The sequence below is a fragment of the Oncorhynchus keta genome, chromosome 5, assembly GCF_023373465.1.
Source record: "Oncorhynchus keta strain PuntledgeMale-10-30-2019 chromosome 5, Oket_V2, whole genome shotgun sequence".
NCBI classification, from domain to species: domain Eukaryota; kingdom Metazoa; phylum Chordata; class Actinopteri; order Salmoniformes; family Salmonidae; genus Oncorhynchus; species Oncorhynchus keta.
The window spans coordinates 17,027,651-17,051,904 of record NC_068425.1 but is presented as its reverse complement, the minus strand read 5'-3'; the positions used below and the strand labels follow the sequence as shown (position 1 = coordinate 17,051,904).

The following is a 24,254-nucleotide window of genomic DNA, read 5'->3' as shown; positions in this document are numbered from 1 at the left end:
CTCAATTCATAATAATTTATTTTGCTGATATGCATACTGCACTGTATTGCCTACTGGCTCTTTTCACCCTTAATTTAGACAAGTTTCAATGACAATTACAGTTACGTGCAAGAAATAGCAACTCATGTCAAAGAAAGCATAAAGGAATTTGAATCTAAGATAAGAAAATATGCATTCAAAAAGGAATTTACGGTTGATCTTTCACTTCATGTGTGTGAGCTAACAGCTAAAGATCAGCGTGTGAGCCATGCAGTGCATACAGCAACAAGACAGTCAAAAACAGAAATGGAGACAACATGTGGCTTAGAGAGCTTTCCAGGGCTCTAAAAGATGATCTGAAATTAGCAGAGAATCATTTCAGGGATTTCTGTGACATAACCGACTTTGACTTCCTCGAAGAAGAGGTAAGGGAAGGTCTTGCCAACAGAATCATGGAGATCAACAGAAGCCACAGCAATGTGTCACTCCTGAGCATGAAGCAGTTCAGGGAGAGGCCAGATGAGATTCTGATCAAACCCTTTTGTGATTGCTGCTGGGTACGATATCCCTTCTGTAAAGCCATCTGCACAAACACCAAGTGGCATCCAAACCGAAGGATCACAATGTCCCTTTTCATCGCCCTAAACTAATCAATGGATGTCACTTCAAGGACACAGTAGAATTTTGGATAGATTTTTGTACAGTAACAAGTAATGGCCGGTTTTACCCACCCCATGAATCAGAAGATAAATATATTTTGAAAGAATACTGAAAAAAGAATGGCCCAAGATTTGCTGATTGGAGCATCACACCAGACCTCTCTGAACTTCCATACTGGAAGTGGTTTGTTTGTCGATTTCAAGAAGATCTGGAAAGGTATTATGAACTAAAATTCCAGGGCAAATAGTTCCATAACCTCATCTTCATATTATCCTTGAGTTTAGTGTACATGAGATGTGTGAATATTATTGCAACAAATATACCATACTATGGGGAAAAAAGATAAACAGTGATAGACTTTGGTCAACCCAGATACATATTTAATATGCCCAACAGTTCACTAATACATATATTAGAACAATGATTTGATGAGTGTCATTGCTCCTGTCCTAACCCATTGATCTAACTAAATCACCCCTCATATATTGGGGTCTAGTAGATTTTGAAAGAAGTAAGTTTGAGGTCTCCTTTGATACGAATGTAGGTAATGACGTGTAGGCCTTCACGATTGGGGAACTGGATCTCCTGTCCATCAGGCATCTCCACTTCAAACATGTCGCCCGTCAGCTTCAGCACAATCTTGAGGGAGAAACCCCATTTGTTTACATCATTAGTATTGTAGCACATTCACCCTTACACCCACATGGCCAATTGCAATGAACAAGCTGGACTAAGCAATAGCGCTAACTTCCTTAAAACGATACTAGCGGGAGATTACATGGACATAGGCCCTCATTTTTTCTGTTATATTGAACACCTGAAACATTATGCCCAAGATACTCCATTTTTATAGTCAGGACCAAACCCACCTCCCTCCATATTTTCAACCTCCATTTTCACACCTTGAATGTAGAACCCCTTTGGAGTGGATTGTGGATCTCTCTCTTCTCATCACCCCAGCAGCCAGCAATCTTTGAGTTGCACACGAGCACAGTACCATCAGTGTCATCATTGAAGCGTGGGTTAAAGTGCAGTGCCAGGTCATCTTCATCACAGCCCAGGTCGATCTGGAACCTGGATATGGGAAATAGGAAATCCAGAAACCCTAATACATGTCTGTCTAACATGAATTGATTTCACACATACAGTATACCAAAACAAACCCTTCTCTGGTCCGTCCTCTCCTCTTTCGAGCAATAATTTGTGAAACTGGTCGTTTTATTTTTATGCAAAAGATTAATTTATGGGTCCCTCTGTGTGATATAAACACACACAAAAAAAAACAGTTAAATGCAGCTCCCAAGTGGTGCAGACACTGCATCTCAGTGCAAGAGGCGTCACTGCAGTACCTGGTTCGAATCCAGGCTGTATCACATCCAGCTGTGATTGAGAGTTCCATAGGGCGGCTCACAATTGGCCCAGCATCGTCCAGGTTTGGCCGGGGTAGGCCGTCATTGTAAACAAGAATTTGTTCTTAACTGACTTGCCTAGTTAAATAAAATGAAAAATGAAAAATGAAAATGTTTAAATGTACCTCTCAGCCTCATCCATAATCCTCCCCTGTACTTTGAACTGGTCTCCAGCTCTCAGCTCCACATGCTTCAGCTCAAGTTCCTATGAAGAACAATATAATTAAATGGAGTGCTTTTGAACATAAGGTAAAAGTGATTTTGTATTTTAATATGACATTTTGGGTTATAAAATATTTAATGACTGACTTTTAATAAATCATTGGAATCACAATGTACAGTGCATGCATATATTTATTTTTCAACAATTACCATGTTGTCAAAACATAATCAAGACTCAAGGGCCTGACCTTTTAAATTAATTCACTCAGCTGGATGCGTTTACACAGGCAGCCCAATTCTGATCTTTTCCCACAAAAGATAAGATTTGGGCTGCCTGTATAAACACAGCCTCTTCAGTAAGTAACTATGTGGAATAAAAGTATCAGCCATGCATGAAAGTTAATGAGACTTACCATTGGCATTGCCATGTTGTCACTGGTGGCGAAAGGGGCCCTGAATGTGGTTTGACTTGCAAGACGGACGGACTGGGATCAGACAAGATAGCCTTATTTACTGAGATACAGAGAGTCAAATGTTAGTTGGAAGTTTGAACTATCCTTTTATGTGCCCAACCCTCCTCACACAGGTCACTCACTGATTAGCATGATAATGAGGCATGATTAATGATGATTCAATAAATAAATAAAAGTGATTATCTCACTCACACCCCAATACTAGGTTATTAGAAGAAGCTTCGTGGCAGACTGACAGTGAAGATAGTTGCCTACTAAACTGATGCTTTTACTCACATGGAAAAGCTTGATCTTTGATCAAAGTCAATCTGATCAGTAATCAACTGTGTAGTGCTGCACTGTATATTATTATCTGGGTGGTTTGAGCCCTGAATGCTAATTGGTTGGCAGCCTCTAGTGGTGCTGTAATGACAGTGTTTAAAGTAAATGACTGTCCAGTGAAAAATCTCACTTTTAAAAGCTCATGCTGTGTTAACTCATACCCAAATAATGTTATCAACTCATATTTTACTCATATTTTGTGGCCAAAGCATACATTTCAGAAGAAAGCACACTTAAAACCCCAACTTAAAGTTGTATCTCAAACAGACCGTTAAAAAAATGATTGCTATTTCCTCATATAACGCGATGTCACGTTTTTGTCCCAGACGGCTAATTGGCTCATTGGCTGAGCTGGCTATTAAGTCGTTTACTTGTCATTAATATTTTTAATGACTGGTATACGCCCACAGCATTCTGTTGTTTCAAACACAGAAAAGCGGCTTTTAAACATAATTTAAAAAATTAAGGAAATAACTATTACAACTAATATTGTAATTAATTATAGGTCATATTTAATAGAAATCTGGAACCACTGGACAGTTAAAGTGCATGATCTGCCCTTAACAAATACAACAGTGAATAGATTTTATGAATCAACAGTATATTCAGATATATGTGCTGTGAAAGTGTGACTACGTCCCTATCCTATCAACCTTTTAGTCTTTGAATGGTCTTCCAAGTGCAAAAAAACACAAAAACGCTATTGAAAAGGCATCAGGTAGAATAAGTAGATGAATCCACAAATACAATTTTATACATATCTTAAATTACAGCGTGTTCATGAATTTTATGATATAATATTGAAATCCAGTCCAAAACAGTATGGTCCTTGCTATCTGGAATTCTTGGGACCTCCCTACCCCATTGAAGTAGAAACGTTAAATGGTTAAGGTAAGGGTTAAGGTTAGGTAAGGATTATGGTTAGGGTAGGGGTTAAGATAAGGGTGGGACGTCCCAAGTGTTCAGGATAGCGCTGCTTTGCATGTTACTATTTAATAAATAAAAATATCTTTGGGGAAATAGGAAAAGGGAATCAGTGACTGTTTCCGCTAAATTCCCGGAAGTGACGAGGACAAGTAAACAGAATCTTCTTTTTGACAGATGAATAACCCGTGAAGTGGTCCGAAGAAATACAAAATAATCTAAAATAAAATGTACATTTAAAGAAACATTCCCCAGGGGCATGAGATAAACGTTTGTGTTAAGATAACGCGCGTCATCAACTGTCGGAGGTAAATAGCTGGCAAGTGGCCACCTTTCTTTTTTATCATGCTCATTTGCAATATACATACTGCTGACAGCTGCCAACATTGGGTAGCCTAGCTAGCATGTAGGCTAACCAGTATTTAGGGAAGTGGCTAGCTACGGTGCAGCGGTCCAAGGCACTGCATCGCTGTGCTAGAAGCGTCACTACAGACCCTGGTTCGATTCCAGGCTGTATCACAACCGGCCGTGATTGGGAGTCCAATAGGGTGGCGCGCAATGGGCCCAGCGTCGTTAGGGTTTGGCCGGGGTAGGCCGTCAGTGTAAATAAGAACTTGTTCTTAACCAACTTGCCTGGTTAAATAAAAGCCGAGCTAGGTTTGAACCAGGACCGACAAACTGTGCTTGTGGAGACGACGATCTCGTCATATTCGTCGTCTACTAAAGCCCAGGTACTGGTTCAAGCTAGGCTCAGCTATTTACCGTTGGCTTCATCATTAACTGACAAGCTAATTCCAATTTCTTGCCAGCAAATAAAGGAAAGCTTTCTAGTTATATTTGTTTCCCACATATTCTGTTACACTTACTGTGTCAGCATTGGCAACCTTAACCCATGATAGAATTTTGTGTGACATAACTAGTTAACTTATTTTTTTTATGTCTTTATAGACTAAGATTAATCAATGCCATTCTTGTTTTCCTCTTAGCCAGATTATACAGGATAAACAGTCCTGGAATGTTCACAGACATGGACTATGAGTTGGAGGAGGACAAACTGTAAGTAAATATGATTTGCATCCTTTTCAAAAAGTGAAAACAGGTTTTTAAAAATGTTTTGTATGTATGTATGTATGTATGTATGTATGTATGTATGTATACTGCACTGCTCAAAAAAATTAAGGGAACACTTAAACAACACAATGTAACTCCAAGTCAATCACACTTGTGTGAAATCAAACTGTCCACTCAGGAAGCAACACTGATTGACAATAAATTTCACATGCTGTTGTGCAAATCGAATAGACAACAGGTGGGAATTATAGGCATTTAGCAAGACACCCCTAATAAAGGAGTGGTTCTGCAGGTGGTAACCAGGCCACTTCTTAGTTCCTATGCTTCCTGGCTGATGTTTTAGTCACTTTTGAATGCTGGCGGTGCTTTCCCACTAGTGGTAGCATGAGACGGAGTCTACAACCCACACAAGTGGCTCAGGTAGTGCAGCTCATCCAGGATGCAGGACCGCTACCTCCGCCTTTGTGCAAGGAGGAGCAGGAGGAGCACTGCCAGAGCCCTGCAAAATGACCTCCAACAGGCCACAAATGTGCATGTGTCTGCTCAAAAGGTCAGAAACAGACTCCATGAGGGTAGTATGAGGGCCCGATGTCCACAGGTGGGGTTGTGCTTACAGCCCAACACCATGCAGGATGTTTGGCATTTGCCAGAGAACACCAAGATTGGCAAATTTGCCACTGGCGCCCTGTGCTCTTCACAGATGAAAGCAGGGTCACACTGAGGACGTGACAGTCTGGAGACGCCGTGGAGAACGTTCTGCTGCCTGCAACATCCTCCAGCATCACCGGTTTGGCGGTGGGTCAGTCATGGTGTGGGGTGGAATTTCTTTGGGGGGGGCGCACAGCCCTCCATGTGCTCGCCAGAGGTAGCCTGACTGCCATTAGGTACCGAGATGAGATCCTCAGACCCCTTGTGAGACCATATGCTGGTGCGGTTGGCCCTGGGTTCCTCCTAATGCAAGATGATGCTAGACCTCATGTGGCTGGAGTGTGTCAGCAGTTCCTGCAAGAGGAAGGCATTGATGCTATGGACTGGCCCGCCTGTTCTCCAGACCTGAATCCAATTGAGCACATCTGGGACATCATGTCTCGCTCCATCCACCAATGCCACGTTGCACCACAGACTGTCCAGGAGTTGGCGGATGCTTTAGTCCATGTCTGGGAGGAGATCCCTCAGGAGACCATCCGCCACCTCATCAGGAGCATGCCCAGGCGTTGTAGGGAGGTCATACAGGCACGTGGAGTCCACACACACTACTGAGCCTCATTTTGACTTGTTTTAAGGACATTACATCAAAGTTGGATTAGCCTGTAGTGTGGTTTTTGTGTGACTCCGAATCCAGACCTCCATGGGTTGATAAATTTGATTTCCATTGATAATTTTTGCGTGAGTTTGTTGTCAGCACATTCAAGAAAAAAAGTATTTAATAAGAATATTTCTATCATTCAGATCTAGGATGTGTTATTTTAGTGTTCCCTTTATTTTTTTGAGCAGTGTGTGTGTGTGTGTGTGTGTGTGTGTGTGTGTGTGTGTGTGTGTGTGTGTGTGTGAACAGAAATACCTTATTTACATAATTATTCAGACCCTTTGCCATGAGACTCGAAATTGAGCTCAGGTGCATCCTATTTCCCATGATCATCCTTGAGATGTTTCTACAACTTGGAGTCTACCTGTGTTAAATTCAATTGATTGGACATCATTTGGAAAGGCATACACTTGTCTATATAAGGTCCCACAGTTGACAGTGCATGGCTGAGCAAAAACCAAGCCATGAGGTTGAAGGAATTGTCTGTAGTGCTTTGAGACAGGATCGTGTCAAGACGGAGATCTGGGGAAGGGTACCAAAAAATGTCTGCAGCATTGAAGGTCCACAACAACAGTTGTCCCCATAATTCTTATATGGAAGAAGTTTGGAACCACCAAGACTCTTCCTAGAGCTGGCCGCCAGGCCAAACTGACCAAGAACCCGACGGTCACGCTGACAGAGCTCCAGAGTTCCTCTGTGGAGATGGTTGTCCTTAGGGAAAGGTTTTCCCATCTCTGCAGCACTCCACCAATCAGGCATTTATGCTAGAGTGGCTTGACTGAAGCCATTCCTCCAGTAAAAGGCACAAAACAGTCCACTTGGAGTTTGCCAAAAGGCACCTAAAGGAATCTCTTCATGAGAAACAAGATTCTCTAGTCTGATGAAACCAAAATTGAACTCTTTGGCCTGAATGCCTCGCATCACATCTGGGGGGAACCAGGCACCGCTCATCACCTGGCCAATACCATCCCTACGTTGAAGCATGGTGGTGGCAGCATCATGGTTTGGGGATGTTTTTCAGTAGCAGGGACTCGGAGACTAGTCAGGATCAAGGGAAAGATGAACGGCGCAAAGTACAGAGGGATCATTGATGAAAACCTGCTCCAGAGGGCTCAGGACCTCAGACTCAGGCGAAGGTTCACCTTGACAACAATGACCCAAACCACACAGCCAAGACAATGCAGGAGTGGCTTCGGGACAAGTCTCTGAATGTCCTTGAGTGGCCCAGCCAGAGCCCGGACTTGAACCTGATCAAACATCTCTTGAGACCTGAAAATATTGTGAGGAACTCTCCAAATACAAAGTATTGAGTAAAGGGTCTGAATACTTATGTAAATGTTATATTTCCGGGGAGGTATTATACATTTGCCAAAATTTCTAATAACCTGTTTTTGTTTTGCCATTATGGGGCTATTGTGTGTAGATTGACGAAGGAAATAAAACATTTAATACATTTTAGAATGAGGCTGTAACGTACCAAAATGTGGAAAAAGTGAAGGGGTCTGAATACTTTACAAATGCACTGTACATCTAATCTAATTGGCTTTGACAGCGCTTGCTTTCCCAAATCATATTGTAGACACTAGACAGACAATGTATTAACAAGATCTCCAATTATTCTTCAACAGGGGGATCCCTACAGTCCCTGGGACGATATCCCTGAAGAAGGATGCTCAGAACCTGATAGGGATCAGCATCGGGGGTGGGGCGCAGTACTGTCCCTGTCTCTACATTGTACAGGTATTATGTACCTCTATACTGTACCTCAGTCCATTAGAGCGGTTGTTTGGTTCAGTAGCTATGTAACCAGAGTGTTAACTAAATCAGGAACATTAGATTATAGATGCATTGCATAAACCATTATCTTGGACTTTCTTAAAGCAGTTTGTTTTAAGGCTCTGTGCTCTTATGGCTTGGTTTTTGTCATTATTGGATATATTCTTTACCTGTAACTGGGATCTCTGTCAGGTCTTTGACAACACCCCTGCTGCTCTGGAGGGGACTCTGGCGGCTGGCGATGAGATCACAGGAGTGAACGGCAAACCTGTGAAGGGCAAGACAAAGGTGGAGGTGGCAAAGATGATTCAGGCTGTCCAGGTACATTAAGAGGGCTTGGAAGCAGCTTTTCAATCAATTTTGGTTTGATACTGCAAAAGACTACAAACCAGTTAGTGTATTTCCTATAGTTATTTTTTTGTTAGCCACAACCCAAACCTTGTACCAACACTGACAAAACTAACAAGACTAACACTTACCAGTAGATAAAAATAGAAAGTCCAAAGCCACAGTATTTAATTCTGGATTCTGTGTTTTTTATCAGTAAATGACCAGTCAGTCTGAAAAGAACTGCGGTCACTATTCGATGTTAAATAATAGGGACACCTCAGATCGCTCAGCGGAGCTAGTGAGAACAGGATAATAGCCAGGAGTTTGGACCCTCATGTCACCAGTGTGGAGTGGCAATGTTGTTTTTAAATCTATTGTGACGACACAGGAAGCTATGCGAGTTCAATGACTACCCCACCATGGTCTGTGCTCAGGATTAGAGAGATGGGGAGAGACTCTCCACTGTCTGTATAAAGGATTAGTATGTGCCATTGTAGCCCTTAGGCTTCGCTGACTCTTTCATTTTTTTTGCATGCTATGCTCACTGAGTTGAAATTGTCACAGTGGTATTTATTGATATTACTTGCAAACGTTGTGCAGTTTTATCAGAGCATCTGTCATTCTAATGTTTCTTGCAGAAGCACCTTTGTTTGGCTTAGACTGCTATATTGTGCAGTCTTGTCCTTCATGGTTTTCAGTTGAAATTAGTTGCAGACACACTTTGTACACATGGATTGTTTGGCAATACCTTGTTGACTATAACCTGCCTGTAACACGAATCCCCAGACTAACCAGGGGAGAAAGCCAATGTTGGGTAGATCTAGCAATACTGTATTGCCTGGGGAACTCCATAGGCTATATATTTTAGTTTGAGTAATAGGATCCCTGGGCGAAGTGTCTGTGGATTTGCATCATGGTTTTTATTATACTGAGGTGGTGTTTGAGTGACTGTCTTATCTCTTCCATTCATTCCTCTCGTCTTTGCAGGGAGAAGCAACAATCCACTACAACAAGCTGCAGGCTGACCCCAAACAGGGGAAGTCGCTGGACATAGGTAACAGTCGCAGAATACATCTCTAAAATATACAGGTAATTGACAAAATAAAGGAAACACCAACATAGTCTCTTAATAGGACGTTGGGCTGTCACAAGCCGCTAGAGCAGATTGAATTCTCCTTGGCATAGATTCTACATGTGTCTGGAACTCTACTGGAGGGATGCGACACCATTCTTCCATGAGAAATTCAATCATTTGATGTTTTTTTGTTGTTGTTGATGGTGGTAGAAAAGGCTGTCTCAGGCGCCGCTCCAGAATCTGCTCTGGGGTTGAGATCGGGTGACTGGCAGGGCCGTGGCATATCAACAAATTGAGCAGTCCTTTTCACTGAAGCTCTTGTCAAACTTGCCCCAACAATCATCCCTCTTGCAAAGTCACTAAGATCTTTTCTAGCCATGGTAGCCAAAATATTGGGCTTTTTTTTATTTTTATACATTACCCTGCATATGACGGGATATTAATTCCACAACTGTGTGGAAGCATCTGCTTTCAATATACAGTACATTTTATCCCTCATTTACTCAAGTGTTTCCTTTATTTTGGCAGTTTCCTATATATGGGTAGAGTACCATTCTTACTCACCAGAAAGACAGATGCTACCATCATAGTATGTTTCTACATCTGGTGTGTTTTAGTGCTGAAGAAGGTGAAGCACCGCCTGGTGGAGAACATGAGCTCTGGTACAGCAGACGCTCTGGGGCTCAGCAGAGCCATACTCTGCAATGGTGAGACTGGGACAAAACACGCTGTCCATCCGTCTGGCCATGTTAAACATTTCTATTATTTCTGACTTTACTTTCCTCATTGCATACACTTGAAGCCAATTACAGTCAATTGAAGCCAATTTAGTTGACATCACCCCTAAGATACTGGCCCTGTCCAAATAACTGTACTAGCGTACCACATACTTAAACTATAAACTAATTTTGTCATTTGATCTCGTAGAATTCACTTGCCTTTTCTGACTCACGTGCTTGACAAAAGCTGATAATCAGATAAATTGATGCGCAGTACAAAGATGAACGAATGGCGGGAGTCAACGCAATCACGTATTAGATGACTCATTCGGAGTACTATTTAAAATATATCAACTTTTTTCAGATACTATCTAGTATGCTAGTATGGGCATTCGGACACGGCCACTGCATAAGCTCTGTGCAATCTCATGATGACTGATATCATCTGGACCGGAGAGGGGCACTATGCTACTACTGTAAGTGTCCTCATACTAGGCCCTTTTTGTTTTCAGATGGTCTGGTGAAGAGGCTGGAGGAGTTGGAGAAAACAGCAGAGCTGTACAAAGGTATTTTTTAAATGATTAATGTTATTATGTGTGACATTCTCCATACGTTCTCCCCTCTTCATGCACCACTGTCCTTGTTTGTCTCTTTACAGGCCTGATGGAGCACACGAAAAGACTGCTCAGAGCCTTCTTTGAACTCTCTCAGACACACAGAGGTGAGTTGCCACACCTTGAAACTACACAAACATTATGTTAAACTACAGATCTAGACACAATATAACCATGTACTATGATCATACTCAAGCTCCCTCACACACTGAAAGTGAACAGGTTTGTATTTACAGTAATGTGTTGCATGCCATGAGACTGGATGATGTTTGATTGTTCCACTCTCTCCCTCTGCCTGGACGACCCTCAGCGTTTGGGGATGTGTTCTCTGTGATCGGGGTACGGGAGCCTCAGGCTGCAGCCAGTGAGGCCTTTGTGAAGTTTGCTGAGGCTCATCGCAACATGGAGAAGTACGGTATCCAGCTGCTAAAGACCATCAAGCCTGTGAGTAGTAGAAGAAATGAACAAACAGTCAAATCAATACACAAACCATTAACAGGATTCATATGCCAACACCCCAACAAGCTTGCATTCACTCCTGCATATACCTAGATTAGATAACTTCCATCCCCACACATCCATATATATATATATTGGGAATCAATGAATCATGTTCCTCTCTCTGTCTCCTGTTTTGTAGATGCTCCATGACCTGAACACCTACCTTCATAAGGCTATACCAGACACCAAGCTCACCATCCGCAAATACCTAGATGTCAAATTTGAGTACTTGGTGAGAGCAGACCCCTTATTCAAAAGGTCAACATTGATCAACTAAAAACTGGGCCTAAACTGTACCGAAGTGTTTATTTCTAATGTGTTAGTCCATTTTGTGTTCCAGTCTTACTGTCTGAAAGTGAAGGAGATGGATGATGAAGAGTACAGCTGCATTGTGAGTACCTTACCTTACTTCCTATGCCTGTAGTCCACACAGAAACATTGATATATCAATGAGTGGATCTCTGTAGCGTGTTTGTAATTGAGTTTTTCTTATATACCTGTGTGCTTCCTTAGGCGATGGGAGAGCCTATGTATCGCGTCGGCACCGGGAACTACGAGTACCGGCTTGTGCTGCGGTGTCGACAGGAGGCCCGTGCTCGGTTTGCCAAGATGAGAAAGGATGTGCTGGAGAAGATTGAGCTACTGGACCAGAAACATGGTTTGTTCTCTCTCTGTTTGTGTACCTAGGAGAATCATCCTCTCCATTAACGCTCTGTCCAGCTACCTGTAATAAGTGGACAGAGTATCTCTCCAAACAGTCTCTCTCCGTTTGCCCATTACTAATGGATATAAGCCTTTCCACAGGGCAAAACTGGGTATAGCAATGTTGTTTCCACGTGGAAAACTGATTGGATTTGCAAAATCATCAACGCAAGGGAATTAAAATAAAATAAAAATTCACCCAACTTTATAATAATTATTTTAGGTTGTTGGATTCAAGTTAGTTGAAACCTCAATCAAATGTAAATCAAAACTAGATGTTAAACTGACTAGTGTGGTTAAATTTGATTTAATGTATGATCAGTCCCTCTCTCCCTGCTTCACGATATACTAATGTATCAGGCTGAGCGTTTCTCGGCACAGATGGCCTACTAATTGTAAACAACTCTTTCTTTGACCTCTGCACTGCTAGGAAATACCAGATCTGTCTAAAGTATGGTATAAAGGTAGGGTGCATGTTAACATCTTTCTCCCTTCCTGCTTCAGTCCAGGACATCGTGTTCCAGCTGCAGCGTTTTGTGTCAGGCATGTCGCGCTACTACGACGAGTGCTATGCCGTGCTGAAGGATGCTGACGTTTTCCCCATCGAGGTGGACCTCTCCCGCACAATGATCAACTACGGCAGCCAGTCACGCTCCTTCACAGAAGAAGAGGAAGAGGAGGGGGGGGGAGGAAGTGAAGAACAGGATGGGGGTGCTGGCAAGCAGGCTGAGAACGGTGCTGAAAAACTGATTGATGATTATTGAGAGTTAATATGATTGTTTTCTGGAGCAAAATTCCACCTACGTCTATCAACTGCCACTCTGCATTTATTTAGCAACGATTAGTTAAATATGTGGAAATGGTCAGCAAAGTCATCACAATGGAAAATACTACTGTAAATTGCTGCTATTCAACTGTACTGGAACTAACTATTGCAACCTACTGTAACCAATACCATTTCCACAACTAACAGCCATCACTAACTTTTTGGGGCTTGAATTGATTCAACAGGTTTTTTCTGGCTCAGTTTATTTCTAGTTCCTACCAAACACGCATATCAGATTGGTGGATGATATTTCCTTTAAAAAAAAAATTATATCGTTGCTCAATGAGTGCAGCATAGTATGTTACAGAATGATTGGGCAAAGTGTATTTTTATCTACTGGTTTTAGGAGGTGCTGATGCTTCAGTTTAGGAGTGTATATATGTTTGGGGTGCCTTGAGTCTCATTTGAATCATATGTGAACAGACGCGTCTATTCTCAACAAGTGGCCAGTCCTGTCTTGATGAGATGACAGTGGTTAAATGCTGTTCCCAATAAAATTATGTAGTCATTTGGGGTGAGCACATGACTAAAAGTCATCATTAACCAAAATAGGACTCATTTTCCATTGACACAAGCCCTGATGTTACAAGTTTAACAGTCCCACTCAATATTTTGCATTGTATCTGCACTAAACCACATGACATTTTAATGGGGTAGCTGAACATAGTGAGGTACAAATCACTTGTAAAGGATGAGTGTGCAAGGTTCAGCCCAAACCACATTTTAAACTAGATGAAAGAACCTCGGTCAAATTAAATGTTATAATTCCAGTGTGTTTTTTGTTATTGTTAAAGATGTCTCTGCCTCGCTGCTGCACCCGATGCTAGATTCTCAGCCCCACTACAGTTTAATAATCATAAAACTAGTGCAGTAGAGGGCTGTGTTCTTTCAAATTGGAATGTATTTAATCAAAGGGACCTTTGTTGTCTATATGTTTTGATTTGTCAACTACTGAACTGTATTGATTTTGTGCTGAAGCTTTAATCTGGTTACATTGCTACTCTCGCTCAGTTCCACAAACAAAGTGAACCTTGAACATTATACTAATTTGATATTTTTGTGTAAATTGTTTTTATTTTGCTCTATGCTTCATATATTATTCAAATACAGTATGTATTCATTGTGAAAACCATGGGCTCATAAAGGATTTACAATATTAAGAATATATCAGAATTTACATTGCTGGAGCTTCCAGAATGTCTTATTTTATGAAGATATTGAATATTTTTTATTTCTTATGGGTGTTTTAATCTTGTGTTGAGCTCTTCTGTCTTTGTTTATGTTACATGTTGTGTGGCAGAAGGATACATTCATTATTCTGATTGAATTAAAGTTTCTGCAAAAAAAGATTTGGTAACCATTCTGTGTGTAAAGATAAAAAATATAACTGGATTGTTTAGATCACATGTTTACATGTGACCTTCTTCGCACGCTTTGAGGATAACACAGAGCCCCCGACGCAGCCCGCTACCAAGGTCTGTGTGCTCTCCTTTTCCGTGGCCGACGTGAGTAAAACATTTACAGTGGCTTGCGAAAGTATTCACCCCCTTGGCATTTATCCTATTTTGTTGCCTTACAACCTGGAATTAAAATTGATTTTTTTGGGAGTTTATCATTTGATTTACAACATGCCTACCACTTTGAAGATTTATAAACGGAAAACTTTTCACCCTCCCCAAAGTCAGTACTTTGTAGAGCCACCTTTTGCAGCAATTACAGCTGTAAGTCTCTTGAGGTATGTCTCTATAAGCTTGGCACATCTAGCCACTAGGACTTTTTCCCATTCTTCAAGGCAAAACTGTTCCAGTTCCTTCAAGGTGGATGGGTTCCGCTGGTGTATAGCAATCTAAGTCAAACCACAGATTATCAATTGGATTGAGGTCTGGGCTTTGATTAGGCCATTCCAAGACATTTAAATGTTTCCCCTTAAACCACTCGAGTGTTGCTTTAACAGTATGCTTGGGGTCATTGTCCTGCTGGAAGGTGAACCTCTGTCCCAGTCTCAAATCTCTGAAAGACTGAAACATGTTTCCCTCAAGAATTTCCCTGTATTTAGCGCCATTATTCTTTCAATTCTGACCAGTTTGCCAGTCCCTGCTGATGAAAAACATCCCCACAGCATTATGCTGCCACCACCATGCTTCACTGTGGGGATGGTATTCTCAGGGTGATGAGAGGTGTTGGGTTTGCGTCTGACATAGCGTTTTGCTTGATGGCCAAAAAACTCAATTTCAGTCTCATCTGACCAGAGTACCTTCTTCCATATGTTTGGAAAGTCTCCCACATGCCTTTTGGCGAACACCAAACGTGGTTGCTTATTTTTTACTTTAAGCAATGGCTTTTTTCTGGCCACACTTCTATAAAGCCCAGCATTGTGGAGTGTGCTGCTTAAAGTGGTCCTATGGACAGATACTCCAATCTCCGCTGTGGAGCTTTGCAGCTCCTTCAGGGTTATCTTTGTTCTCATTGTTGCCTCTCTGATTAATGCCCTCCTTGCCTGGTCCATGAGTTTTGGTGGGCGGCCCTCTCTTGGCAGGTTTGTTGTGATGCCATATTCTTTCCATTTTTTTATAATGGATTTAATGATGCTCCGTGGGATGTTCAAAGTTTCAGATATTTTTTTTATAATCCAACCCTGATCTGTACTTCTCCAACTTTTTCCCTGACCTGTTTGGAGAGCTCTTTGGTCTTCGTTGTGCCCCTTGCTTAGTGGTGTTGCAGACTCTGGGGTCTTTCAGAACAGGTGTATAGATACTGAGATCATGTGACCGATCATGTGACACTTAGATTGCAAACAGGTGGACTTTATTTAACTAATTATGTAACTTCTGAAGATAATTGGTTGCACCAGATCTTATTTAGGGGCTTCATAGCAAAGGGGGTGAAAACACCTGCACGCACCACTTTTTTTTTTTTTTAAAAACAAGTTATTTTTTAAATTTCACTTCACCAATTTGGACTGTTTTGTGTATGTCCATTACATGAAATCCAAATAAAAATCTATTTAAATTCCAGATTGTAATGCAACAAAATAGGGAAAACGCAAAGGGGGATGAATACTTTTACAAGGCACTGTAAAAGTGTTAAACCTCGCAAGGCTGCCGGCTCAGACGTCATCCCTAACCGTGCCCTCAGAGCATGCGCAGACCAGCTGGCTGGTGTGCTCATGGGCATATTCAATCTTCCTATCCCAGTCTGCTGTCCCCACAGGCTTCAAGATGGCCACCATTGTTCCTGTACCCAAGAAAGCAAAGGTAACTGAACTTAATGACTATCGCCCCGTAGCACTCAACTCTGTCATCATGAAGTGCTTTGAAAGACTAGTCATAGCACTAGTCATATATCACCTCTACCTTACCTGCCACCATAGACCCACTTCAATTTGCTTACCGCCCCAATAGATCCACAGTCGCCATCACTGCACACTGCCCTATCCCATCTGGACAAGAGGAATACCTATGTAAGAATGTTGTTTATTGATTATAGCTCAACATTCAACACCATAGTACCCTCCAAGCTCATCATTAAGCTTGAGGCCCTGGGTCTGGACTTCCTGAGGGGCCGCCCCAGGTGGTGAAGGTAGGAAACATCACCTCCACTCTGCTGATACTCAACACAGGGGCCCAACAATGGTGCGTGCTCAGCCCCCTCCTGTACTCCCTGTTCACCCATGACTGTGTTGCCAAGCACCCCTCGAACTCAATCATCAAGTCTGCAGACGACACAACATTAGTAGGCTTTGTTACCAATGATGACGAGACAGCCTACAGGGAGGAGGTGAGGGCTCTGGGAGTGTGATGCCTGGAAAACAACCTCTCACTCAATGTCAACAAAACAAAGGAGATGATCGTGGACTTCAGGAAACAGCAGAGGGTGCACCCCCTATCTACATCGACGGGACCGCAGTGGTGAAGGCGACACAACAGAGCCTCTTCAACCTCAGGAGGCTAAAGAAATTAGGCGTGTCACCTAAAACCCTCACAAACGTTTACACCGCCTGGTATGGAAACTGCACCGCCTGCAACCGCAAGGCTCTCCAGAGGGTGGGGCTGTGCTTTGGCAAAGTGGGTGGGGTTATATCCCGCCTGTTTGGCCCTGCCCCCAGACCCCTCCTGTCTCAGCCTCCAGTATTTATGCTGCATTAGTTTGTGTCTGGGGGCTAGGGTCAGTCTGTTATATCTGGAGTACTTCTCCTGTCTTATCCGGTGTCCTGTGTGAATTTAAGTATGCGCTCTCTCTAATTCTCTCTCTCTTTCTTTCTCTCTCTTTGTGGACCTGAGCCCTAGGACCATGCCTCAGGACTACATGGCCTGATGGCTCCTTGCTGTCCCCAGTCCCCAACAGCTCCTTTCTCAAGGCCATCAGACTGTTAAACAGCCATCACTAACACATTAGATGCTGCTGCCTATAGGCATAGACTGGAAAACACTGGCCACTTTAAGGAATGGAACACTAGTCACTTTAATAATGTTTACATGTCTTGCATTACTTATCTCATATGTACTGTTTTCTATTCTTCTACGGTATCTTAGTCACTTAATAATGCTTACATATCTTGCATTACTCATCTGATATGTATATACTGTGTTCTATACTATTCTAATGTATTTTAGTCCGTTCTGCACTGACATTGCTCGACGATATATGTATATAGTCTTAATTAATTCCTACTTAGATTTGTGTGTATTGGGTATATGTTGGGTAACTTGTTAGATATTACTGCACTGTTGGAGCTAGAAGCGCAAGTACTTCGCTACACCCGCAATAACATCTGCTAAACACGTGTATGTGACCAATACCTTTTGATTTGATATGATGCTATGCGGTGCGTATTAGGAAAATGAACGTTAACGAATTACTCTGAGTTTAAAATGACACGCCCCCGCGTTTTTGCTCGCACTCGCCCCAGTGGCCTAATGGATAAGGCACTGGCCTCCTAAGCCAGGGATTGTGGGTTCGAGTCCCATCTGGGGTGGACTATTCTTTTGCGTCAAATTTCCTTTTCCTTCATTGGAATTAAGGGTTCGATCATTAATCGTATTCTGGATGATGTATTTGGTACCGTATGTTATATAATGTAATGACTTTAGTGGAGTATACTTGTTTCACTTTGTAGGCTGATACAATGGGATCTTGCTTCTGTTGAGAAATCCAAGATGGAGGGTAACCAATCGAGATAAATTGTGTCATGAACAACATTCCCGAGAGCAACAATAGTAGAATCGGCAGGTTCGTCTTTGAAATAAAAATCCGTCATTGTAAACTGATAAAATTGTGAAAATATGCCATAATTTGACTAGATAATGCTACACAAGGTTAGAATGTTGTTATATAAATTCAACAAAAAAATGATTTGTTCATTTGAAGAATATATTTTTAATGTGGATATATTTGAATTTAGAATTGCATTGGGCGCATAATTACAGTTTATGCACTGTACAGCCTAACCTATGGATTGTGCACCCAGACATGGGGTATCAGCCTACTCAGTGACACTCACAGAACACAACTGTGAAGAGTTTACACACCAAAAATATACACAGTAGGATGAATAGCGTGGTGAATTCCCACAGTCAAAGTCCTGCAATAAGAGTTAAGATGCTAATATTTGTGTAAACTAATTTTACATTTTTTAAATTGTTGTTTTTATTTAACCTTTATTTAACTATAGTTGTGTTCTGTGCGTGACACTGAGTAGGCTGATACCCCATTTCATGGGTGCACAATCCATAGATTAGGCTGTACAGCAGTGGTGGAAAAGTACCCAATTGTCATACTTGAGTAAAAGTATAGATACCTTAATAGAAAGTTACTCAAGTAAAAGTGAAAGTCACTCAGTAAAATACTACTTGAGTAAAAGACTAAAAGTATTTGGTTCTAAATATACTTAAGTATCAAAAGTAGATGTAATTGCTAAAATATACTTAAGTATCAAAAGTAAAAGTAGAAATAATGAGAAATTCCTTATATTAAGCAAAGCAGACAGCACCATTTTCTTGTTTAAAAAATGTACGGATAGCCAGGGGCACACTCCAACACTCAGACATCATTTATAAATTATGCATTTGTGTTTAGTGGGTCTGCCAAAACAGAAAAAGTCGAGATGACCATGTGTTGTCTTGATAAGTGTGTGAATTGGACTATTTCCTGTCCTGCTAAGCATTCAAAATGTAACTAGTACTTTTGGGTGTCAGGAAAAATGTATGGAGTAAAAAGTACATTATTTTCTTTAGGAATGTAGTGAAGTAAAAGTAAACGTAAAAAAGTGAAGTAAAGTACAGATACCCACAAAACGATTTAAGACGTACTTTAAAGTATTTTTACTTAAATACTTTACACCACTGCTGTACAGTGCATATAAGTATGCCCCCGATGCAATTCTGAATTGAAAGACATCTGCAGTGCAATTTCAACTAACTTTTTAGTCAAATTAACGAATAATTGTTTTTTGTTGAATTTATATAACAACATTCCAAACTTGTTTAGCACTATCTAATCCAATTGTGGTATAATTCCACTATTTTTTATCAGTTTGCGTCAGTTTCAATGAGGAACTTTTATTTTGAAGGCAAATAAGTATCGTTGCTTATGCTAATATTGTTCAAAACACGTTTGTGATAAATTCCCCACCGGCTCCAACAATAAGGACACTATAAACTAGAACCAGACTTTCAGTTCCCCACTGTTTTTATTTTGTGAATAGTGTGATTTATTCAGGTAACATTCACCTGTAAATCACGCATTTAAAATCTGTATTTTCTTCGAACAGAAATGAAGAGGCGGTGTCTTTTGTTTTCTTTCTATGTTGCTGCGACTTTCGCCAGTGCTGACAGTAAAAGTGAAACATTGTAGCCGAAGTTATTTTGTGAGCTGTATTTGATTACACACAGCGAAAACGTGTGTGTATACGATAGTGAAACTTACAGTGAAACGTAAAGGCTTGTACTGTGGTCGAGACAATTTGTTCCATTAAGTGCAGAAATGAATCCATTTAAATGAACGATAAACCCAGGAATTTCCAAAGCTCGTGTTTCTGGTAATGATTCATTTCATTTTTTTTCATTAAAAAAACGAACTTTTTGGCTATCCTGCACAAATGGAGCTAGAAACATAAGCATTTCGCTGCACCTGTGATAACATCTGTAAATCTGTGTACACGAGCAATACATTTTTACTTGATCATGTCAATAGAAATAAATACTCTAATGTTTCTGTTGAAAGCAGCCACAGTGTACTGGGATGCTACACATAAGACTGTCCAACTGAAAGAAGGAGTGATAGAAAAAGAGGGGGATGCATATGGATACCTCAATGACAGCCTCTCAGCCTCTGTTAACATGCTTCAGAATTCATCAGTACAGAAACAGATACTGTGAGAACACCCTCTACACAGGCTTCCTGGTGTCTCTGGATGACTTCTACCTCCTGGGCAGTGGCCTGATGATGACCCAGACCACCAACAACGTCTTCAACACGTCCCTCTTCTCCCAGGTCACGCCCCACAGCCTGCTGGCCTGGCAGAGGGTGCGTCTGGCCCACTCCCTGTCACACACTGGGGAGCAGTGGGCCAATACCTTCTCCAGATACAACTCTGGTGAGGGAGGTGGATGACACAATGCGTCCAACAACAACATTGACGAATACGCTGATTCGGTGAGCGAGTTCATTAGGAAGTGCATTGAAGATGTCGTTCCCATAGCAACGATTAAAACATTCCCAAACCAGAAACCGTGGATTGATGGCAGGAACGAACCACTGCTTTTAACCAGGGCAAGGTGACCGGAAACATGACCGAATACAAACAGTGGAGCTATTCCCTCCACAAGGCAATCAAACAAGCTAAGCGTCAGTATAGAGACAAAGTAGAGTCGTAATTCAACGGCTCAGACACAAGAGGTATGTGGCAGGGTCTACAGTCAATCACGGATTACAAAAAGAAAACCAGCCCCGTCACGGACCAGGATGTCTTGCTCCCAGGAAGACTAAAAACATTTACACATGTTAACCCTCGCAAGGCTGCAGGCCCAGATGGCATCCCCAGCCGCGCCCTCAGAGCATGCGCAGACCAGCTGGCTGGTGTGTTTACGGACATATTCAATCAATCCTTATCCCAGCCTGCTGTTCCCACATGCTTCAAGAGGGCCACCATTGTTCCTGTTCCCGTAGCACTCACTTCCGTCATCATGAAGTGCTTTGAGAGACTAGTCAAGGACCATATCACCTCCACCCTACCTGACACCCTAGACCCACTCCAATTTGCTTACCGCCCAAATAGGTCCACAGGCGATGCAATCTCAACCACACTGCACACTGCCCTAACCCATCTGGACAAGAGGAATACCTGTGAGAATGCTGTTCATCGACTACAGCTCAGCATTTAACACCATAGTACCCTCCAAACTCGTCATCAAGCTCGAGACCCTGGGTCTCGACCCCGCCCTGTGCAACTGGGTACTGGACTTCCTGACAGGCCGCCCCCAGGTGGTGAGGGTAGGTAACAACATCTCCACCCCGCTGATCCTCAACACTGGGGCCCCACAAGGGTGCCTTCTGAGCCCTCTCCTGTACTCCCTGTTCACCCACGACTGCGTGGCCATGCACGCCTCCAACTCAATCATCAAGTTTGCGGACGACACTACAGTGGTAGGCTTGATTACCAACAACGACGAGACGGCCTACAGGGAGGAGGTGAGGGCCCTCGGAGTGTGGTGTCAGGAAAATAACCTCACACTCAACGTCAACAAAACTAAGGAGATGATTGTGGACTTCAGGAAACAGCAGAGGGAACACCCCCCTATCCACATCGATGGAACAGTAGTGGAGAGGGTAGTAAGTTTTAAGTTCCTCGGCGTACATATCACAGACAAACTGAATTGGTCCACCCACACAGACAGCATCGTGAAGAAGGCGCAGCAGAGCCTCTTCAACCTCAGGAGGCTGAAGAAATTCAGCTTGTCACCAAAAGCACTCACAAACTTCTACAGATGCACAATCAAGAGCATCCTGTCGGGCTGCATCACCGCCTGGTACGGCAACTGCTCCGCCCATAACCATAAGGCTCTCCAGAGGGTAGTGAGGTCTGCACAACGCATCACCGGGGGCAAACTACCTGCCCTCCAGGACACCTACACCACCCGATGTCACAGGAAAGCCATAAAGATCATCAAGGACAACAAACACCCAAGCCACTGCCTGTTCACTCCGCTACCATCCAGAAGGTGAGGTCAGTACAGGTGCAACAAAGCAGGGACCGAGAGACTGAAAACCAGCTTCTATCTCAAGGCCATCAGACTGTTAAACAGCCACCACTAATATTGAGTGGCTGCAGCCAACACGCTGACTCAACTCCAGCCACTTTAATAATGGGAATTGATGGGAAATGTAAAATATATCAATAGCCACTTTAAACAATGCTACTTAATATAATGTTTACATACCCTACATTATTCATCTCATATGTATATACTGTATTCTATATCATATACTGCATCTTTATATAATACATGTATCACTAGCCACTTTAAACTATGCCACTGTTTACATACCCTACATTACTCATCTCATATGTATATACTGTACTCGATACCATCTACTGCATCTTGCCTATGCCGTTCTGTACCATCACTCATTCATATCTTTATGTACATATTCTTTATCCCTTTACACTTGTGTGTATAAGGTAGTAGTTTTGGAATTGTTAGGTTAGATTACTCGTTGGCTATTACTGCATTGTCGGAACTAGAAGCACAAGCATTTTGCTACACTTGCATTAACATCTGCTAACCATGTGTATGTGACAAATACATTTTATTTGAAATCTTGTCCTGGTTTATCCCTCTGATAATGGTCTACAGTACAGTAGTTTCCAATGCATTTTTTCACACATTTCTTCACTCTCCCTCTCTCTCTATGCACCTATAATAACCAGCACATGATAGTGGACATGAGAAAAGTGACCCTGGGCCACAGTATAGAGGATGGGGCTCTGACAGTGGTGGAGCAGATTCCTGGCCTTGTGGAGTTCTCTGACCAAACTCAGGCCCTGGGCAGGGTTGAGGAACACGGATATGGATATAGTACTGCCAATAGATGTACATCTTAAGCATAAATTTAGCAGGGATAAAATCCATGGGGGAGATGGTAATTGAGCAAGATCTTCCTCTCCCAGGTTACTGGTCCTCCTATATCGTGCCTTTCCACCCAAAGATCTACACCCTGAGTGGCTATGGGAAGATGTGTGAGGAGTACGGGGAGGACTTCCCCTATGACCTCTGTCCCCGGGCCAAGATATTTCCTCAAACACATCATGAGATACAACGGTGTGCCTACGTTCCTTGCCTTTACCTGTGGCCATTTCTTATTACTCTGGTTAGCTTTTAGTTATTTCCTTTAGTTCATTTCTTCCCGACATTCTCTCAGCTCTCACTTTGAGTAGCTGTTAACCGTGTTCCTTTCTCTTTCAGACTACAAAAATGACCCCTACTCCAAGGGTGACCCATGCAAGTCCATCTGTTGCTGTAATGACCTGAGGGAAAGACCCCAGCCCAGGAGGATGCTATGACACCAAGGAAGAACTTTAACTAGCGTTCATTCAGTTCGATCTCTACATATTTTACGATAATGTAATAAACATCTGTCTCTGTCTCTCTCTGTAGGTGACTGACTTCCACATGACGCAGGGCGACGCAGGGCGACGCAGGGCGACGCAGGGCGACCTCCCTCCCTTCTCCTGGGAGGACTTCAATAGCACGGCTCACCAGGGTCTGCCAGACCACTACGACTTCCCCTTCATCAGCATGCAGCCTGCACTCTTCATGCCCTGAGAGAGGTGCCATAGAGGAGTGGGGGGTTTGAAAAAGAGTTGCCTATGGGGTTAGGGTAATGGAGGGGGGGGGTTAATGCAGATAGATTTGAATACTTTCATCTTTATTTACAGTCCAACATAGTAAATCAGCCTCAGGGGGGAAAATGCTGCAATAATGATCAAGCTTCAAGGAATTCTTATTTTACGTGGGTTTTGTCAATAGCCTACCTACTTTTGTCTTCATGCACTCAGTTGACCTATGTCTTGGACATTGACTAAGAGTTGCTGCTGTACTGCCGTCATTTAGACATATTTTGAAACACGCTGAATCAATGTAGAAAATGATTGAAGCCTGGTTTGTTCGGTGCCAAATACTATCTTTTTAAATTCAGGTCAATGACCTAAACCTAGATTGAAATTCAGTACCCTTTGTATTATAATCAAATCCTGACCTTAAAACTAATTACAGTTCATGTTGTCATATGTTGAATTCACTATATGATAATATCAATGCTATTCTCAGGGCTCTTGATCTCATGTTTGTTGCATGGCCTGCTGCTACGGTGGGGTTTCTGTTTTTATACATGGAAGAATATCTTTGA

The 24,254-nt window shown here is 42.3% G+C and overlaps 2 protein-coding genes and 1 non-coding gene across 8 annotated transcripts; 2 read left to right on the top strand and 1 right to left on the bottom strand.

Annotated features, from left to right (window-relative positions):
* LOC118384594 (galectin-2-like) lies at positions 1 to 8,612 on the bottom strand. 4 transcript variants are annotated; one of them, XM_035771257.2, is made up of 6 exons: positions 8,561 to 8,612; positions 8,252 to 8,349; positions 2,624 to 2,723; positions 2,174 to 2,253; positions 1,542 to 1,713; positions 1 to 1,278 (listed from the first exon to the last, which is right to left on the bottom strand). In XM_035771257.2, the coding sequence occupies exons 3-6, from the start codon at positions 2,636 to 2,638 to the stop codon at positions 1,132 to 1,134; spliced, it is 414 nt and encodes a 137-aa protein (XP_035627150.1). In that variant the 5' UTR covers positions 2,639 to 2,723; positions 8,252 to 8,349; positions 8,561 to 8,612; the 3' UTR covers positions 1 to 1,131. The 4 variants fall into 4 exon arrangements, with proteins under 4 accessions (XP_035627150.1, XP_035627152.1, XP_035627151.1 ...); XM_035771259.2 differs by lacking the exons at positions 8,252 to 8,349; positions 8,561 to 8,612 and adding an exon at positions 3,274 to 3,293; XM_035771258.2 differs by lacking the exons at positions 8,252 to 8,349; positions 8,561 to 8,612 and adding an exon at positions 2,960 to 3,219.
* LOC118384593 (PRKCA-binding protein-like) lies at positions 4,051 to 14,197 on the top strand. Of its 3 annotated transcripts, none has more exons than XM_035771254.2 (13): positions 4,051 to 4,236; positions 4,919 to 4,984; positions 7,934 to 8,045; positions 8,274 to 8,402; positions 9,399 to 9,465; positions 10,104 to 10,193; positions 10,718 to 10,771; positions 10,864 to 10,926; positions 11,130 to 11,263; positions 11,460 to 11,552; positions 11,661 to 11,711; positions 11,834 to 11,978; positions 12,527 to 14,197. In XM_035771254.2, the coding sequence occupies exons 2-13, from the start codon at positions 4,944 to 4,946 to the stop codon at positions 12,784 to 12,786; spliced, it is 1,239 nt and encodes a 412-aa protein (XP_035627147.1). In that variant the 5' UTR covers positions 4,051 to 4,236; positions 4,919 to 4,943; the 3' UTR covers positions 12,787 to 14,197. The 3 variants fall into 3 exon arrangements, with proteins under 3 accessions (XP_035627147.1, XP_035627146.1, XP_035627148.1); XM_035771253.2 differs by having other exon boundaries at positions 4,052 to 4,236; positions 4,915 to 4,984; XM_035771255.2 differs by lacking the exon at positions 4,051 to 4,236 and adding an exon at positions 4,512 to 4,659 and having other exon boundaries at positions 4,915 to 4,984.
* A 3,553-nt stretch (positions 14,198 to 17,750) lies between these two features.
* On the top strand, positions 17,751 to 17,823 carry trnar-ccu (transfer RNA arginine (anticodon CCU)). The gene has a single exon. It is a non-coding gene; the product is annotated as a tRNA-Arg (tRNA).
* Positions 17,824 to 24,254: the final 6,431 nt, after the last annotated feature.